Source organism: Parasteatoda tepidariorum, chromosome 2 (genome assembly GCF_982258835.1).
Source record: "Parasteatoda tepidariorum strain Cologne lab strain chromosome 2, Ptep-v5.0, whole genome shotgun sequence".
Classification (NCBI taxonomy): domain Eukaryota; kingdom Metazoa; phylum Arthropoda; class Arachnida; order Araneae; family Theridiidae; genus Parasteatoda; species Parasteatoda tepidariorum.
This window is the reverse complement of record NC_141756.1, coordinates 19,967,725-19,988,414: the sequence shown is the minus strand read 5'-3', so window position 1 is coordinate 19,988,414 and position 20,690 is coordinate 19,967,725. Positions and strand designations below refer to the sequence as shown.

The 20,690-nt window shown below is 30.9% G+C and overlaps 1 protein-coding gene across 2 annotated transcripts in view; it reads left to right on the top strand.

Annotated features, from left to right (window-relative positions):
• LOC107444508 (dynein axonemal heavy chain 8) overlaps positions 1–20,690 on the top strand; it is a 119,880-nt gene that overhangs the window by 98,637 nt on the left and 553 nt on the right. For both annotated transcript variants that reach the window (XM_087156947.1, XM_087156948.1), the window contains 7 exons: positions 677–793; positions 2,495–2,596; positions 3,949–4,109; positions 14,232–14,388; positions 15,238–15,393; positions 16,715–16,904; positions 18,476–18,597. In XM_087156947.1, the coding sequence (XP_087013073.1) occupies positions 677–793; positions 2,495–2,596; positions 3,949–4,109; positions 14,232–14,388; positions 15,238–15,393; positions 16,715–16,904; positions 18,476–18,597 (1,005 nt within the window). The remainder of the gene's footprint in view (positions 1–676; positions 794–2,494; positions 2,597–3,948; positions 4,110–14,231; positions 14,389–15,237; positions 15,394–16,714; positions 16,905–18,475; positions 18,598–20,690) is intronic.

Genomic DNA, 20,690 nt, shown 5'->3' with positions numbered 1-20,690 from the left:
TCAAACTAATGCCAGTTTTACATTGATTCATAAACATTATTAGTATTGGTTTGTAAAATTATTTGACCTATAATCATAAATATTTCAGAGAATTAATTTTTTTTTAGGGTGCACTATTTATATTAATGTGCCCTATTGAAGTTATAGATTCCTTGGTACTTTCTCAGTCATGATATCTGATACATTAATTTTTGTAACCATGAAATATTAATTTTTAAAAAAAATAGGGTTTTAGTTAATTTTGTAAAATTTAAAAATACTAATATTTTTTATTTTGCTATAAAACAAGTAAGCTATTTAATAAAAATGGAAAAATGACGTTTCAGATTTGTTTGTTTTCAGAATGTTAGTATAAAAACAGAGTTGGCATATCTGATACAATTTTCATTGTAAGTTTGTACAGATTCAATTAAAAGAAATACTGACAGAGTTGTTGATCCGTTAATGAGAGTTTTAAACTAAATCTAGATAATGTTTTGCATTTTATTTTCAAAATAGATATAGTGTCTTCAGATGTTATATTTTCAAATTATGACAATTTTAATACAGAAAAACGGATTAAAAATAAAGAAATATTGTAAATAATATGTCATGTATTAATAATATATTATTAATAATTTATAAATTATATATAATGTATTACTAATTATAATTATTGTGAATTGTTATTTTGCAGGAACGCAGGAAATATGGACCTTTAGGGTGGAATATACCTTATGAGTTCAATTCTGCTGATTGGTCAGCTAGTGTACAGTTTATCGAAAATCATTTGGATGACATGAATCCTAAAGTAGTAAGTATTATGATGTATTCTTTAATAAATGAACTAATTATTTTATTTCTTTAAAAGGAAAACCTTCCTTTCTCTATTTTTACTTAGATTATATCTATATATATAGACAGTGAATCTTCTCGGGAGCGACCACTCTCAGTTTCATTGTAAAATGGTCATTAATAAAGGTTGGTCGTTAGTAGGGGTTACCTTTATTGGCTTCAAAATTTTATGGAAGGTACATGAATTTTCGCAAGCAATTTTGATTTTACTCATTGTCATTTTCTTGGTGTAGAAAAGCCACTTCTGTTGGCGTCATGAGAACAAGATCGATAAATTAAATTTAGCTTCAATAAAAATGACCTTTACTGATATAATTACATGTAATAACAAATTACCAATTTTGAATCATAAAACTATTTTAAATAAATGAGCAATTATATTTTTTCTTAAACTTTGAATTTAATTTTATGTCATAAAGTTTAGTTAGCTTTAAAAAATGAAGAGGTTTGTTTGTTTGAGATGCTTAGTTTTTAAAATAACTCTTTTTTTCCAATTTAACTTTCAACTCTAATAATAAATCCTGGATAGAATCATATTTAGTATGCACTGGATGCATTATGAAGTTGTCAAGCTCTCTAAATAAGAACTACTCAAAAATATTTTGAAAACATTTGAATCTACTTTTTTGTTTTGCTAATATTTTTGTTTTGATATTTTTTATGCTTCCTTATTTGAACTTTTCCGCATTTGATACTGAGGTTTTCCTGGTCGCTGAGAGAGGTTTTGATGTTCTCTCCTAAAGGTTTCCTTCAACATAATGTCTATGGGAAAAACTATGCCTCCCAAAAATGATCGCAAATAGAGGAGGTCACTACACAGGGATGATCTTTCCTGAAGGTTTCACTGTGTGTGTGTGTGCGCACGCGCGTGCGTTTGTGTGTGTGTGAATTCTTAATATTAACCTTAAAAGGATCACATGAAAGAAGGAAACATCATATTTTGAACTCCAATTGGCATAATTGTATCAACTTTACTTAAGTATTTTATTAACTTAACTTTCATTCAAGCAATGACAGACCAATATTGAAACTATGAAGAATATTGATTGTATTGAAGCACTTCAGTTCCTTGTAGTCACCAATAGTAAAATGAATTGTGTGAAGGATTTTTTAAAAAAATTTGAAAATCCACATAAATCCACATTAAAGTAAAGAAAATGATTTTATTAATTGTTTATTTTTTCTTTTTTATTCATTAATTGTTTTATTACTTAACTTATTTCATTATTATTCAAATTGCTTTATAAAAATAGCGGGTGAAATTGTAACAAGAAAATTTTATTAGTTTTCCACTTTCCTGTATTGATACCAAAAGTAAGTAGAACTGTCTTCTACTTAAACTTTTTTCCTTTAATATTGCTCACTTAAACAGCAGAAAAATGTATTTCCTAATTAAACAAATTTGTGTTGTAATAGTGGAAGGCTAGTTATTATTAACTCATTATAAATATGCAATTTTACATCTTTACTATTAACATTTTAAAGGAGATTTAGAAATTTGTCATAATAATTTCTGGTAATATATCGTACTATTTATATCAAACTTTTACTGTACATCATTATAAAAATAAAATCTTATGGTGTACTGAAAGTTGTCTAATTTAGTTTGGTTTCATTCTTAGTATTTTGTGCTTGTTGTACTAATTATTATATGTTTTAGGGTGTTTCGTGGCTCACAGTAAGGTACATGCTGGGAGAGGTGCAGTATGGAGGGCGAGTAACTGATGATTACGACAAAAGACTGTTAAACACAATTGCAGAGGTATATTATAGATCAACATGTTTTGTCTAAAAGTACTAGTATGTTATGCTTAACTGAGGTTTAGTTTATATAAAATAGCACTTATATTAGTTTTTTTCAAAAGGCGAAGTACAAAAATGTTGGTATGAAGGAATTATAGAACACAATTTTTTCAGTGAAATGAAAAAAAGTTATATGTATTATGAAAACCCATACCAAACAAGCCCTAATGCAATATGTACCCCTTTAATTATGGTGTGTTGCCCTTTTTGATAGATAAATAACCTGGTCCTAAATTGCACCCAAGATTTTACCTTCTTATTTATGCATTAAGACTTCTATTATAGCACCTTTTTATCAGTTTACATTGAGTTTGTAATGTTGCTTACATTTGGTGATGAAAGTCAGCACTGTCCTATTCAACTGTATAGCTGATACTGCACTTGAGCTACTTAACTCTACGTTAAATCCATCCAATTTCAATTAAGAAGTCAAATAAGAAATAAGTAAAATAAGGAATTAATAAGAAATTAAATTTGATTTGAATTAATAAGAAATTAAATAAGAATTTTTTGTCTGACTTTACACTGCTTTTCTTTTTGATAAGTGTTTTTCCTTTAAAAACTTTTTAGAAACAATTTTGGGGGACCATATGTGTCTATAATATAAAATTTATTTCAAAAATATATCACAAATTTTAAACAATCTTTCCCACAAAATGTGTTAGTTTTCAATCAGAAATGCGTTAAGATGTCATTTTCATTGAATCAACAATGTAGTACTAAATGCATAAATTGTAAAATTTATTCAGAACCTAAACCTTTTTCAGTGTCACATAGATAAACCTGCATCAGTAGAACAAATGGCACCACTTGTCTTGCTGATGAAAGTTTACCTATGTGACCTTACCTATGTGGAAACCTTTATCAGTGTCACATAAATAAACCTGCATCAGTAGAACGAATGGCACCACTTGTCTTGCTGATGAAAGTTTACCGATGTGACATCGGAATATGTTTAGGTTTTTAATATATTTTGCTATTTGTGAATTTAAATTTTGTTTTTTATTAGATTTCTCACTTATGGTCTATGGCCGATTCCACAGTTAATTGAACCATTGATGTCAGTTACCATATTTTTAACTATCTGAAAAGCATTTTGGAAATTTAATTGTCTCATTGAATTCAGATAAAAAGAAATTAATGAACCATGGGCAAAAATCTTATGTATTTACTATTTATTGCTTTGTTTTGTTTACGTCTGTCAGTTACCCACAGAATTGACCTTATATATTTTTAAAACTTGATTTCATTAAATTAGGCATTTAACCCTGTTTTATGAATGTTTGTATCATATGATATAAAATGTTTTAGGAATATTTTGGAGAACATATGTTCTTGGAAACTTTCTCGTTTTATGAAGGTTATAACATACCTATCCGTAACACCATTGAGGAATACTTGCAGTACATCGACAATCTACCAGCCACAGATTCACCTCAAGTATTTGGTTTGCATCCAAATGCTGATATCACGTACGTATATCAGGCATCATATTATGTAGTTGAATAATGTATTTTTTAACTGTTGCGTAGTGTAAATGAATCTCTCGAGAAACTGAAGTGGTAAGATTTATTTAATTTTTGCTTCAAAAGTATTTGTGGTAGAAAAAGTCAACATATTTTAAACTCTGAAAACAAGGCAATTTGACTCTTGATAAGAGTTATGTAGTAGTTTAACTGTACTGCATAATGAATATTAAGAGCCTATGAAAAGAATAACGAAAAACTGAGAATAATTGGTCTGTACAATTCTTTAATAAAAATTATTGATTTTGAATAACAAAATTTATCTTACAGTGGTACTATATGTATTTCTTAATGAGCTCTTTGTCAAAAGCTGTGTTTCTGTTCTTTGCAATAATTTTTTTCCATCTAGTAATCAGATTGCTTATCACTTTTATTAAACCATTTAAAATTTCTGAATAGAGTTTTAAAGTAAATTATCATAATATTTTATTAAAATACTATTGAAGATTTTAATTACAAAACTTGAAACAAGAAGCTTTGTGTTAGTCAAACCTTGACGTATGTAGAATTTTGAAGTATATTGACCATTTCACATATCATTAAATTTTGCTAAGCATGGTAACATATATATGGAGCCAATTAATATTAATTGCAAGAACTGGATCTTACAGCTTAAGGCGATTTCATTAAACATGATAGCTAATTAATGATAATCCAGATTAATCCATTAAAAGGTGATATTGATTAGTTTTATTTAGATGAGGTAGAATTTAGTTATCGAATGTATTTTATGTAATATATAAGATTTAATTTACTAATACAAAAATCTATATTATATAAAACGCTAATACGTATGTATGTATCAATAAAACCGATGATATTTCTTTTCTCGCGTTGGCAACAGTTTTCATTTTTAATTGATAGGCTTTGGCGCGCAAGAGCACATAGTGAGCATCACATGGCTAATCTATATTATATAAAGCGTTAATACGTTTTAATTTATAGGCTTCGGCGCGCAAGAGCACGTAGTGAGCATCATATATCTAATCGGGTGAATTCTCACCGAATTATCAAAAAATTTCTCACAAAATTATCTTCATCGACGCCGATACTTTACATCCGGCGTTCAGTACTATTTCATATTGTTTTACAACACATGGTTTTAGCCCTCTGGTGGCAAAGACTTTAAAACGAAACTTACAACGGTTACTTTTCTCAACAACTGAAATTTAGAATAGTGTGATTAAGAAAAATATGTGAACTGTTTGCAATTTCAAATTAATATTGACATGCACAGGTTTAGAATTTTCTATAGTGAAAAGTTTTCAGAACTTCAGTGTTCAAAAAAGTATTCAAAAGCTAGATGTTAAGAACGTATTCAATGAGCGAGCAAAGCGAGCATCGGATTGCGAAGCAATCCGAAATGAACTGCGGAAGCAGTTCCGGGGGTTGGCGAGCTCCAGCGAGCAGGGGGCGAAGCCACCCAGTTATTACATAATTCCCTATTTTATCTCCATTCTAATTACCATCCATCTCAAAGAGGTCCAATCTTGCTATCATGCTTCTCATTCACAAATAAGCATCCTTGATATTTTCATTTACTGATTGTTTGAATCATCACATTTTACTTTCATTTTCTTATTGACAAAAAAATCTAAAAGTCTGCTCATTATGCTTAAAAAAATTTAAATTATAATACTTTGTAACACAGAAACATGTACTTAAGTTTTCGTATTTACAGAAAAAAATTAATATCAAGAGTGTTTGAACTAAGAACCAAATTTATCATATATTGGTTTGCTTTATAGATTGTAACCTTTTAAAAAAACAATTTTTCTTGCAGCCTGCAATTAGATAATAGTTCTTGTTCAATTATAAAAACTTATTCAATGTGATTTATATTGTTACACCCTGAACGTTGAAGGAGAATTTTCGCTCATAAATTGTGGTATATAAAACTTCCACAAAATTACAGTTGTAAATATTTTGCTTTCACATTATGCAACAGGTGTATTGAAATAACAATCACTAGCATACAAATTGGCATACCCCAAAAGTTAATTATCTAATTTAATGCTTTTATTTTAACCAAATTGTCTTAAAATAAATTTTTTGGTGTGTTAAAAAATCTAATTCAATGTTTTTCCCTTGTGAGAATTATGTTATTATCACTCTCTGTCTCTTTTTTTTCCAACTACAATATGTAGTTTTTATGTATTTAACATACAGTGGTGGCCAAAAGTGTGGACACATTTTGAAAGTTTCATGTTTTTCAACTTTGTGTGCTTGTAGAATATATTAATTTTTACTTAAATACAAACGTTTACATATCAAATTGAAGGTAATTTAATGTAGAATTTAATAATAAGTACAGTATTACAATATCTGTATTACAAAAAAAGTTATTCAACTAATAGTAAGATCTATCTTAGATTTGCATTTTTTTAAAGTGATACTTACACAATCAATACTTAGTAGGATAACCCTTATTTTTTAAGACAGCTTCACAGCGTCTTTTCATCGAGTGAACGAGTGTTTGGAGTTTATCTTTCGTAACCACATGGTGCCAAGAATCAATTATAGCTTCAATAAGTTGTGTACGTTTTTTTCGTACAAGAATTTTCAAACGTCGCCACAAATTTTCAATTGGATTGAGATCAGGGCTGTTTCCTGGCCATGGTAATATATCTATGCCTTTATTTTGAAACCATGCTTTGCATACTTTTGCTGTGTGGCATGGAGCTGAATCCTGCTGAAAAATAAATGGTGCGTTGTTGGGGAAGTTCTGGTGTACAAAACTTCTGTTTACGTTATGAAAAAACGAAATCAGTGGAAAATTAAGCCAAATCAGGCCGAAAAAAATGCACAAGTGCTACTGCCGATAGAAAAATTATACGGCTATGCCTACAAGATAGAAAAATTTCATCCGATGCCATTAGATGAGAAATGAATGCAGCGGGTATTGCAGAAAGTTCAAGAACTATAAGAAGAAGGTTATCAAGATTTGGACTACAAGCTAGAATTCCAAGGAAAAAGCCATATTTAAATCAAAAGCAACGCGAGAAACGAGTTAAGTGGGCAAAAGAACACATTAAATGGTCAGAAAATTAATGGAAGCAAGTAATCTGGAGCGATGAGAGTAAAATATCGCTCTTTGGTAGTAATGGTAGAAAATACGTGAGACGTAGAGTAGGCGAAGAACTTCATCCTGATTGCATTGAAGCAGTTACAAAAAACTCAGCAAATGTCATGATTTGGGCATGTATGTCTGCAGATAGTGTAGGCCGAATTCAAGTGATTGATGGCATAATGAATGTCAAAAAATACATCGAAACTGTTCTGAAACCAAAATTAATACCTTCCATCAGGGATGTCTTCCCAAACAATGCACCATTTATTTTTCAGCAGGATTCAGCTCCATGCCACACAGCAAAAGTATGCAAAGCATGGTTTCAATATAAAGGCATAGATATATTACCATGGCCAGGAAACAGCCCTGATCTCAATCCAATTGAAAATTTGTGGCGACGTTTGAAAATTCTTGTACGAAAAAAACGTCCATCCAATAAAAGACAACTTATTGAAGCTATAATTGATTCTTGGCACCATGTGGTTACGAAAGATAAACTCCAAACACTCGTTCACTCGATGAAAAGACGCTGTGAAGCTGTCTTAAAAAATAAGGGTTACCCTACTAAGTATTTGTTCACGCCTTGCCTTGCTACTTAATAGATGGCGCTATTAATATACATATACATTTTTTACTTCTTTTCTTTTTTAATAAATACAGTCCATGTCGTCGTGAAGTGTGGTGCTTTTGTTTCTTGTGTAGAGATTTTCTTGTGTGTGTATAAAACATTTTTGGTCCGACATGAGCTCGGAGGTGTTAGTCAGTGACTAGGGAATGTGTTTCGTGAATTTAAAATTGTGATAGAGGTCAGTGAAGTGTCCTTTTAAAAATAAAATGAAAATCGTGATTTCACATGTGTTGCGTAGGAAGTTAAAAATTATGGCTTATTAATTAGATTCTGAAAAGGTAGTGGTGTTAGTTTGTTGTGATTTTCAGGGTAAGTGGAATTTCGATTAGCTGTAATTTGAGAATTGTGTTGCTTTGTTTTATTGAATTGAATTAGTTGTGCTTTCGTTTCTGCCTAGTTTGGTTTATATCTTTTTTGTTTTATTCGATTGTGTTTTTTGTTTCTTTTCGGTCTGTGTTGAGTGTTTTTGATATGTATTGCCTTAGTAGAGTTGCTTTCGTTTTGTGTGTTGTTTACATTGTTAAGTAATTTCGTTTAGTAATTGCTTTCGATTTGGGTGTGGAGTTTAAGTGATAGCATTCTAAATTGAAAGTGTTGTTTTAGCAGTGACGGGTATTAAAATGGCACTTAAATTGAATTTTAAAAAAGATGAGTTGATTATGATTGCTCAGGAATTAGGTTTAATAATTCCAGATAATCCTAAAATAGTAGATTTAAAGCTCTTAATTGAAAATAGTGATATAGTTAAAACTGATATTGAGTTTGTACGTGATTTAATTGGGCATGTTTTAGAAGAAAAAAAGGAAAAGTTAGAAAAAGCTAAACGAGAATCGGAACAGGAAATAGAATTAGAAAGATTAAAGTTAGCTCAATTAGAAAAACAGTTAGAGTTGGCGAAAATTAGTGGTAACCTAGCTAATGCATCTCAGACTGCAGTGAATGGAGAAACAGATTCAGATAGTTTGGAAAGTTTAATCAAAAGTGTTAAGGTTTTAACAATTTCAGTGCCGGCTAAGTCAGAATCGTTTAATTTATTTTTCAATTCGTTAGAAAAAGCGTTCGAAAATAAATCAGTGCCTAATAAATATAAAGCCGAAATTCTGTTAAATCTTTTAGGAGATAGAGTTAATAATTTATTAGTGTATGTTAGTCAGGGAGATTTGTGCGATTACGAAAAGTTAAAAAATTTGGTTTTAAAAGAATTTGAACCTACTCCCCAAGAATGCCTGAATAATTTTAAAAGGGCTAGAAAATTACCGTCTGAAAGTTATGTCCAGTTTGCTTCTAGACTATGTGCATCCTTTGACTATTACTGCCAAATACGTAAAGTTACGGATTTTAAATCTTTATGCGATCTTATTGTTTCTGATAAAATTTTCGAAACCCTTGATCGGGAATTAATGACTCACATTGGGATTAAGCAAGGTGAAACCTTTTTCTTACCTCACCAACTTGGACGTGAATGTGATATTTACTTATCATCGAGAGGTAAAGGTACAAATGAGTTAATCAATCGGAATAGTGCTGGTGAAATAAAACGCGTGGGAGGAAATAAATTTAAGAAGTATTCCCCTTTGCGTGCTGACAAAAATATATCTAAAGTGTTTGTTGCGGAGACTAATAATTCGAAGTGTGTTCTGTGCAGAAATATACATCCCCTCGCTACCTGCCCCCAGTTTAAGACTATGTCAGTATATGAGAGAATTGAGGTATTGAAAGGGAATAATCTTTGTTTTCGTTGTTTCGCACCCCACAGGTTAAGTGAATGCCCTTCAAAGAAAAACTGTTTCTGCTCTAAGCCTCATCATACGATGATTCATTTCCCGCGTGAATATTTTAATCATCCCACTTCTCAATTCAAATTAGATGCCCCAGCTTTCGTTCCAAGGAAGAAAGAGGAAACTTCGGAAGTGACATCGCAACCGCAAATTGTAGCGACTAGCCTTGAGAAAAACAAACCTAAAAACGTACTTCTGAGTACAGTTCGCGCACATGTTAAAAATAAATTTTCTGAGTGGGTTGAAGTTAGATGTTTGCTGGATGTTGGGTCTCAATCATGTTTGTGTACTAAGGCGTGCGCGGAGAGGTTGCAATTAAGATTGGAGAAAATAAATACCGTGGTTTCGTGTGTTAATGATGCAACTATGGTAGTGAACAATTGTGTTAGAACTTTAGTGGCAAATAAGGATACGAGTTTTGTTAGAGAATTATCGATGCTAGTGGTTGACAAAATTACTGATCTCATTCCAAATAGAATAATTGATGTGGATGGTAGTGTTTCAGAGTTCGTGTCATTAGCTGATAATAATTTCAACAAACCTGAGAAAATTGATATGTTATTAGGTGCGGAGGTGTTTTACGAATTGTTGAGGCCAGAACGATTTTATGCTCAAAATTCCAAATTGTTGTTGCAAAATACTGTGTTTGGTTTTGTCGTGAGTGGCAGCGTTGATCAGGTAGAAGATGTTGGTCATGTTCATTGTGGGTTGATTCTTGACGATGACTTGAATAAAACTTTAAAACGATTTTGGGAAATTGAAAATGTCGAAGTAGAAATTGCAAAGGATACAGAGGCGTCTTTTTGTGAGGATCATTTTGTAAGCACCCATAGAAGAAATGCCGATGGTAGATATGTAGTTGCAATGCCCTTGAGTAAGGATCCGTCGTGTCTTGGACAGTCTAAGAACATAGCTTTGAGGCAACTTAATTGTTTGTGGAAGCGTTTGTCTAGGGACTCAGAATATTTGTCGTTATATACGGATTTCTTGCGTGAGTATGAGGAACTGGGCCATTTGGAAAAGGTGATTGAAGAAAGTGAGCCGCCCACACATTACTACATACCACACCATGGAATATTACGCCCTGATAAATTGACTACTAAGATGAGAGTCGTCTTCAATGCTTCATCTCCTACTACAACAGGCCTAAGTTTGAATGACATTTTAATGAAAGGTGAAGTAAAGGAAGATGTGTTTGAAACAATTTCTCGTTTTAGAAGGCACAAATATGCCTTTACTACGGACATAAAAAAGATGTATAGACAAATCTTGATAGATCCGGATCAAAGAGACCTTCAGAGAATAGTGTGGAAGCCTGGACTCGATGCTGAAGTTTCAGTTTACAGATTGAAAACAGTAACTTACGGAATGTCCAATGCCCCCTTCCTTGCAATAAGAACTCTGCAACAACTGGCCGAAGATGAAAAATATAGATATCCTTTGGCTTCGGAAGCTCTTCTGCATGACACCTACATGGATGATGTTGTAAGCGGAGCCCAGAATCTAGAAACTGCCCGTCAATTACAACTCCAATTGCGAGATTCTCTGCAGTCATGCGGAATGAAACTTCACAAGTGGTCTTCGAATTCTAATCAGTTGTGGAATAGTTCATCTTCATCTGATGTCGAGCACTCATTTTCTATCGATAATGACTTATCAGTTAAAGCGCTGGGCATCAGCTGGAAGCCATTCGAAGATAAGTTTGTTTATAAGGTCTCAACAGCAGTAAAATCATCGTACACTAAGCGTGAAGTTCTCAGCGTGATAGCTAAATTATACGACCCTCTTGGTTTTTTAGCACCAGTCTTGACAAGAGCTAAAATCCTATTACAGCGATTGTGGCAACAAAAACTAGATTGGGATGAAGTTCTGCCAAATCCTATCAGCGATGATTGGAATGACTTTGTGACAACTTTAAAGTGCATCGAGGAAGTGAAAATTGATAGATTCATTCTATCGGACAAATTTCAACGAATTGTCCTTCAGGGATTTGCAGATGCATCTGAAGCAGCCTATGGAGCTGTAGTCTATCTTCAATGTTTCACTTCAACGCATAGTGCTAAAGTGACTATTCTCGCAAGCAAATCACGTGTATCACCAATTCGAGTGATTTCGATTCCCCGTCTTGAACTGTGTGCCTGTGTTCTTTTAGCCCAGCTTGTGCAAAAATTACGTGCATCTTTACGATTAGAAATTAGTGAAACGGTACTTCATACTGATTCTACGATTGCATTAGCGTGGTTGAATACACCTGCGAACCACCTGAAGACATTTATCGCTAATCGTGTGTCCAAGGTTCAAACCTTGACAGAAAACTGTCACTGGGCCCACGTGCCGTCATCTCTTAATCCTGCCGACCTTGTTTCCCGTGGGTTAAGCCCTCGTGATATTCACTATCAAAAAATTTGGTGGAATGGCCCACCATTTCTGGAACAAGGTGAGTTATTCAATGAGCAAACAAGCTCACCCATGACGAACGAATATGACTACTCTTGTGAACTAAAGACAGGTGTTGATTCTGATACTCCAGTTTTTAATGTTTGTATTTCAACTAACTATAAGTTATCTCTTTTATATTATTTATTAAGTGTAAGTAATAACTATGTGAAAATTCTTCGTATATTTAGTTATGTGTTAAGATTTGTAATTAATGTTAAGCAATCTAATTTAAAGGAATCTGGACCTCTTAGTGTTTCAGAGTTAGACCAAGCTGAAAAGAGACTGGTCAGAATGGTCCAAGAAGAGGTGTTTTTAAATGATATTCAAGGTTTAAAACAACAGAAAGTTGTTCCCCCTAAGAGCAAATTAAAAAATCTAAATCCCTTCCTTGATAGTGATAGAATATTGAGAGTAGATGGACGACTGGGTAATTCAGATTTACCTTATGATGCTAAATATCCTGCAATTTTACCCCATAAACATAAATTGACAAATCTAATAATAGTGCATTGTCACATTAAAAATCTTCATACTGGGGCTTCTTCCCTTCTGCACTTAGTTAGAGAAAGGTTTTGGCCTTTGGGTGGTCGCTCTCTGTGCAGAAAATTAGTGCGCGAGTGTATTGTTTGCTTTAAAGCAAAACCAATTGCGATGACTCAACTAATGGGTAGTCTTCCCAGAGACAGAGTAGTTCCAAATTTTCCCTTTAATTGCTCTGGAGTTGATTTCTGTGGTCCTTTTATGATCAAATATCGAAATCAGAGAAAAGGTGTGCTCCATAAAATGTATTTATGTATATTTGTATGTTTTGTAACAAAGGCTCTTCATATAGAGATGGTATCGGATCTAACTTCGGAGGCTTTTATTGCCACTCTTAAAAGGTTTTTTGCTCGCCGTGGTAAGAGTTCTAAATTGTATTCCGATAACGGTAAAAATTTTGTTGGCGCAAATAGGGAAATTAATAAGCTTTTGAGATTAGTTAAGCAGCCAGAAGAAGAGCTCTCTGCCTTTTTGTCTAGTGAAGGTATAGAATGGAAATTCATTCCGCCGAGAGCGCCTTCCTTTGGTGGCTTGTGGGAGGCTGCCGTAAAGTCTGTAAAATACCATCTTAAGAGAGTTGTTGGCAAAGCATTTTTGACCTATGAAGAGTTTTTAACTGTCTGTATTCAAATCGAGGGAATTTTAAACTCCCGACCCTTGTGCCCTTTATCGAGCAGTGTGGACGATTTAAATGCTCTTACACCAGCTCATTTTCTGATAGGCAGATCAATGAACTCGATTGTTGAACCTAATCTAACCATGTCAAAGGAAGGTACACTCAGGAGATGGCAAAACGTGACAAAATTAGTACAGCTTATTTGGAATAAGTGGTACCGAGGATATTTAAGTGATTTACAACAACGTAATAAGTGGCAGTTCAAAAAGTGTAATATTAAAATTGGTGAATTAGTGATCCTCATCGAAGATAATATGCCTACCTTTAAATGGCCCTTGGGTAGAATCGTAGAGATATTTAGTGGTACTGATAATTTAATCAGGGTCGTTAAGGTTAAAACTCAACATGGAGAGTACAAGCGAGCCATCTCGCGAGTGTGTCTTCTTCCTATGCCAAATTAAACTTATTTATTGTGAAATATATTTTTTCAATTTATTTTGATTGTTGTTGAATGTTAATAACATGTCAACGGGGGGTGAATGTTCACGCCTTGCCTTGCTACTTAATAGATGGCGCTATTAATATACATATACATTTTTTACTTCTTTTCTTTTTTAATAAATACAGTCCATGTCGTCGTGAAGTGTGGTGCTTTTGTTTCTTGTGTAGAGATTTTCTTGTGTGTGTATAAAACAGTATTGATTGTGTAAGTATCACTTTAAAAAAATGCAAATCTAAGATAGATCTTACTATTAGTTGCATAACTTTTTTTGTAATATAGATATTGTAATACCGTATTTATTATTAAATTCTACATTAAATTACCTTCAATTTGATATATAAACGTTTGTATTTAAGTGAAAATTAATATATTCTACAAGCACACAAAGTAGAAAAACATGAAACTTTTAAAAAGTGTCCACACTTTTGGCCACCACTGTATGTAATTTTGTTTAATAAAATTATTTTTACTAATTTTCAATTTTGTTTTGAATAGCTATCAAAGTAACACTACTAAAGGAGTTTTGGACACAATTCTCAGCATACAGCCAAAAGATGCTGGTGGCGGAACTGGAGAAACAAGAGAATCTGTTGTTTATTCAATGGCCAAAGATATGATGTCTAAATTGCCCAAAAATTACATTCCTCATGAGGTAAATCTATTGTTTGTTAGAAATTATTGTTTAAAACTTATGCTCTTGAGCCAACTTCATTATGACAAACTCATCTTTAGCTGTTAAGATCTCCATGGAAGCTGGAAAAAATCAAATGTACAAGTGACTTGGTTTTAAAAGATACTGATCTTCACTGTTTTATAGTCTATTTTAAAATTTCTAAACTTTATTTAATGATTTAAAATTAATTCTAGGCTAATAATTTTTTAAAAAGTTTAAGAATTGTTGAGTTATTAATAATACAGTAATTATGTTGTTATGCATTGAATATTATTTGTGAACATTTAACTAAAACACTGACAGTGTTGTAAAATTTTCTTTCCAAAAATAAAATTATTGGGTTCTGAATATAACTAGTTATTTTAATGACCTATTTTAGTTCATTTGTACAAAATTAAGTACAAAATACTATTTTTTTGGATCATGATTAATGCCCTTATGATCAATGTAAGATTTAAAAAGTTCTTTTTCAAAATATCTATTTTAAGCTTTTATTTTTAACCATATTGTGAAGACAGAGAACATATAAATGTTGAGAAAATCTGGAATTATTTAAAGTAACTTTTATGTTACACTAATTTCTGAAAGAATTGATTTCATTTGTGTTACTGAAGAAACGTACATTTTATTTCTCTGAATACCTACTATATAATACCTTTTACAAAGAGTTTGCATTTTTTTAAAAAATAATTAAACTTTAGGGGAAAAAATCATCAGAACTATCTGAAACATCAAGAAAAGGTTTAATTATCCATTAGTTTTATCAATTTTATATGTTTAATTTCAATGTCTTCTAAAATTAACTGTTTATATGTACATTTATTCCAGATAAAAGAAAGAATTAAAGCTCTGGGCGATCCTGCAGCCCCCATGAATATATTTCTGAAACAAGAAGTTGATAGGATGCAAAAAGTCATAACCAATGTTCGTTCTACTTTGACTGATCTGGAACTTGCCATTGATGGCACCATAGTAATGAATGAGGTATGAGTGATATTCATAATCATTTAATAAATTTCAATGAAATATCTACAGTGGTCCCCACTTAATTACATATAAGATATTCAAATAACTCACTTATTAATAAAATTTAGTGGAATAAAATTATTTTGTATGGAACCAATGTTAAATTTTCTCATTTAAACTATTTATGGTTGTAAATCTTTTCCTAATTGTATAACGAAGGAGAAAAATTCTTATTTTGAAGAAAAGTATCACCAGCTAAAATGAAATTTTCGTTTAAAAAGATGAAAATATAATTCATTGTCACTTCAAATGAGGCTTCAATATCTATTTTCTGCTCTAAACAGGTGTCTGGGAGTAATTTAAAAATTAATCAAATGTTATCACTTATATAATAGACGAGGTTTGCTTTTTTTTTTCACATACTTCACATATACACCGTTTAGAACATTTGAAGGTAAAAAGTGCAGAAATGCATAATTAAATGTGTGTCAAAATAGTCTTCAATTGCTAATTTCTTCATATATAGCATTATTCTATGTATATTTCACTTTTATCACAGGTCTAATTGTAATTGTTTTTGATCATTAAAATAAATTTATTCCCTCAAAACATTATATTATGTATTACATACAATTTCATTGCAAAATTTTGTAAAACATAACATTTAAGATTCACTACTGCATTCCCCTTATAATCAAATAACCCTTATTTAAATACAGTTGGCTTGAACCCATGGTATTCCTTTAAGCAGGGCTGACTTTAGTTACATAGTTTTTCATTTTTTAACATATTATATATTAACTTAAGAGTGTAGTTGTTTTTAAGGAATGCATTTTTCATAAAACATTAATTTGTGTGAAGCTGGGAAAAGAATGAATAACTTACACTGTGAATAAGTTTACATCTAAAACAGTAAGACTCACTTATAGCAATACCCTATTTAATGAAGGAAATGTAATCTTACATGGAAACATCTTTGGATAAACAAATTGTGTGCGATAAATTTTTGAATCCCCCAAAAATTTTAGAGATATAACAAAGTAAGCAGAGAAAAGAGTTTATTCACAGAAAGTACTTTTTGTACTTAACTTTAAATATCCTCAGCAAATAAGCAAACAGTTTAATCCCTCAAACCATTAATATTGAGTTCTAGTACTTGAAAATCCGACTATTAGATCAAAAGTTATTCAAAGTGTCCTGTTTTTTTATTTTGCATGCTTTATTTTTAAAAAGGTGTTGAGGGATGTATTTTGTAGACTAACGGCATGTAAAATTATAAGTTTTTTTGGTCCCTGATATTGAGGATGAATTTCTAAATATTTAACATTTTGAATTCCAGATTTTAAGAGATGCATTAGATAGCATTTACGATGCCCGAATCCCTAACACATGGCAAAAAGTTTCCTGGGACTCAAGCACTCTGGGATTCTGGTTCACCGAACTGCTTGAGAGGAATACTCAGTTCTCAAATTGGTTGTTTAAAGGAAGACCAAGCTCCTTTTGGATGACTGGATTTTTCAATCCCCAAGGTATACCACATAGTCTACCTATTACTACTATTTACTTTTTAAAAGCCATTAATAAAACTTCTGTTTAAGACATAAAAGATAGATAACACTTCCCTTTGCAAATGTGAAAATACACCAGTTCCTTTTCTTCTGTGTGTGTGTGTGTGTTTTTTTTTGTTGGTTTTTTTAATTTTTAATCTTGTATTTTCTGAAAAATAGAGGAATATTTAAAACTTGGTCTAGTTATTTAAATAATTTCTCATTTAAAATTTTTGCTGCAGGTGTTATTTATCAATTCTTTCTATATTTAGTAATTTAGAATGAACAAAATATTATTCTTTGTAAAGTTATCTTTTATGTCTGTTAGTTTTCTATGAAAATTATTTTATGTCAATACAGTTGTTGGAAGCATTGTAAGTTGTATAGAGAGTTGAAGAAAAAAAATATCACCTTTAATAACATCAGATTTTCACGAACTGACTGCCTGTTTTAATGGTTCAAAAAGGTGACCTCAATTATGTTCACTACTTAGCGCTAACTATTAATTAAGAAACAAAATAAAGCACTGAATACTTATTGTAACCCTCAAATTTTGCTGGTGGCTGCAATATGGATATTATGGTTATAATATTTAATCAAGCTGAATAGTTGAAAGTTTGGACCCATTAATTATAATTTTGGTGAGATCTCTAGAAGTTTTAAAACAAATTTAAAAAGTTCTTTCTTACATTAATAAACTTTTTTAATCCAAAGTAATTCTTTACAAATATTAATTTATAATAAAAACAATAATTAAATATAACATGTTAATAATAAAAATTAATTTATTTATCATTATTTATAACAACGTTAGAAAATTTTTGAATTCACGTTTTTATACCATCTTCAACTATATCGTTTTGAATGGCAAAATTGATCGATTAGTTTCATTTCTGAAGAACTTTTTTTGCTTGTAACCAAATTTTAAATATTTATATCTTCATATATATCTTTGGAAAAGCGCACTTATAATTGTATGCAGAAAATTTTCAATTCGCTTTAAAACTTCCTGAGATAAGGTGGAATATGCAAAAAATGAAATTAACGTTTAAAAGCCCAAACTTTAGACTGCTGTCTTGCCTTAACTATTAGGACAATATTTTCCAGATTGTGGCTACTTCTTATATTTTGATATCAGAAATTTAAACTCGTAAAAAAAGTGTGTTTATTTAAAAAAAGAACATTTCTGTGTTTGTTTCTGTGTTTGTAGTTAATTTAGTGGTTTTTTAGCTCTAAATTATTTGAATATTTGAGCTCCCCCCTTCAAACCATTAAGATTTGCTCTTTCTTAGTGAAAATCCTATCATTAGAACTGAAATTTTTCATGGTGATATCTTTTTTCATTACTTACTGAACAAAAACTTTTAGTATCAGAAGAAAAATGTTTTATATATGATGTATGAATAGTGTTTATAAGTATAAATAGTGTTTATAAATACAAATAGTGTTTTATATGTATAAATAATTTATACGTGTATAAATAATTTATCCGTGTATAAATGGTATTTCATAGATGTATGCTTTTTACTATATGTATCTATTTTTCTAAATAGGATTTTTGACTGCTATGAGACAAGAAGTAAGCAGGGCTAACAAAGGTTGGGCATTGGATTCTGTCACACTTCACAATGATGTCACGCAACTCACTCGGGAAAGTGTCAAAGATCCTCCAAAGGTACAACCCTATTTTCACTTTTTTTCTATTAACGTACTTTCGTGTTTTTAACTATTAAATCTTACACAAAAAAATTGCACTCAAATTTTGACCAAAGCTCTGTGTTCGACAACAATACAAGCTTCCTAATGTCTACAATTTTACTAACAGCTATAAGTAGAATTTATCACCAAAAAGAAATCATCAATAGAAATTTCAGCCACATTTTGACTAGCTAAAGTGATTGAATTTCAATTGGAATTCTATGTTTGAGAACAATATAAGTTTCGACTCACTGTTATCTGACCCTGATCTCCACGGACAAAATTTATCACCATTGGGAATTTGTCATCAAGCGAAATTTAGAAAACTTTCTTAATACAGTTAGAATGCTGAAATTTTAATAGGAACTCTTTGCATGACAATAATTTTTTAAAACATAATTTAGAGCCACTTAAGTACAAGAATTTAGCATAAAAAACAGATTTTATTTATGTTTGCAAATCAGATGAAAAGATGTACTTCAGCTTGCCTGATAAACGCAGTGGGGCAGACAGCTTAATACAATAGCTGTTCGTAAATCGCGTGTGTTATTCATTGTGATTAATGAATTTAAATTTTTTCAATATATTTCTTTCTTAAAGTGTGAATAAGTAAAAATGATTTTATCCCATTTTAACTATGTTTATAATAAAATGTTGCATAACTAGGCAATGCGACATAGAGTAAAGATTACTTTATAGTAAAGAAACATTACTTTTAGTTTTAAGCTTTTAATAGAGATTAATATATTTAAAAACGCAATAATAGCAAACTATGTTGGGAAATGATAAATAGATATTACAAATAATACCTTTGTGATTTTTTAATTTTATGCTAATGACAACTAAAGAAATCTGAATCTTCATGCGAGTAAACTGGGTTATACCATGTGGTTCAAACGAAAACGGACGTTATAACTTAAGATTTTTCCAATAGGAATGTTTCAGCAAACCTGCGATATAACCTCCTCTGTGTTTCAAACGACAATGGAAGTTATAACATGAGGTCGCTATATTGTGACTACTTAAAATTAGTGCAAGTATTTACTTATATTTCATAAATAATGGACTTGTTTCGGCAAAAACATACTACTGTTCTAATAATACTATTTTCAAACTGACTAATATGCAGTTTTTAATAACAAGTATTATTTAATAGCGTACATGTAAGTTAAAAATTCATTTAAAAAAAATTTTAAATAATGTATTTTAGTATTGTGCATAAACTTTAGCCAGTCATTCAGTGCTTTCTCTGGATTTTAAAATGTTACTTTCCAAAAATGACATGAAATTAGATCACTATTTTTCCTCTACCTTTAGATTTACATCGATTTCTCAATTTTATGAAGAAAATTTTCGAGATCTTGAATAATTTAGCAATTTGTGATTTTGATGTTAGCTCAACTATACATTTCCTTTAAAATTCATAATTTCTGCTCTCAGCATTTATAATGTTATATCAGTTAGGAGCAGCCATTTTTGCTAGATAAGATATGTCCAGAAATTGAGCATAACTAAAATCAAGAACGAAGAACAATGCCAATACTATGTTTTAAATTCAAAGCGACACTTCACAAAAGAAGTAAATACAATTTTCAAACAAGAAAAATATGATTGATGAATATTGAATACTCTGAAAAATTATAATTATGCAGAAAATTATGACTTTTAAGTAACTGTGCAATATTCTCTTCAAGTTCTCAATAAAAGTAAGTATTTGTTGTTTTAATGTTAGTTAAATGTAAGTTTTCTCAAATTTTTTTTTGCTATAAATTATGCTTGTAATATTCAAGGGTAAGAATAGGTGGTAATGTAACTCTCTTTCTTCATTCCTAGAGAATTCAATATGTTTCATGTTTATTGAGTGGTAACATCTAAAGCAATAGTGGTTTGAAGAGTTATCTCAAGTTATAGTTATCTGTTTGAACAGTTATTGATTGACTTGTTGTCATTGGAAAAATATTAGTTTTGAAAGTACAAAAATATCTAACACATGATTGGACATGGATTTTCTGGGAATTAAAAAAACAGTAAACAAAATTCAGTTCGGATGTTAAAATAACATTACCTATA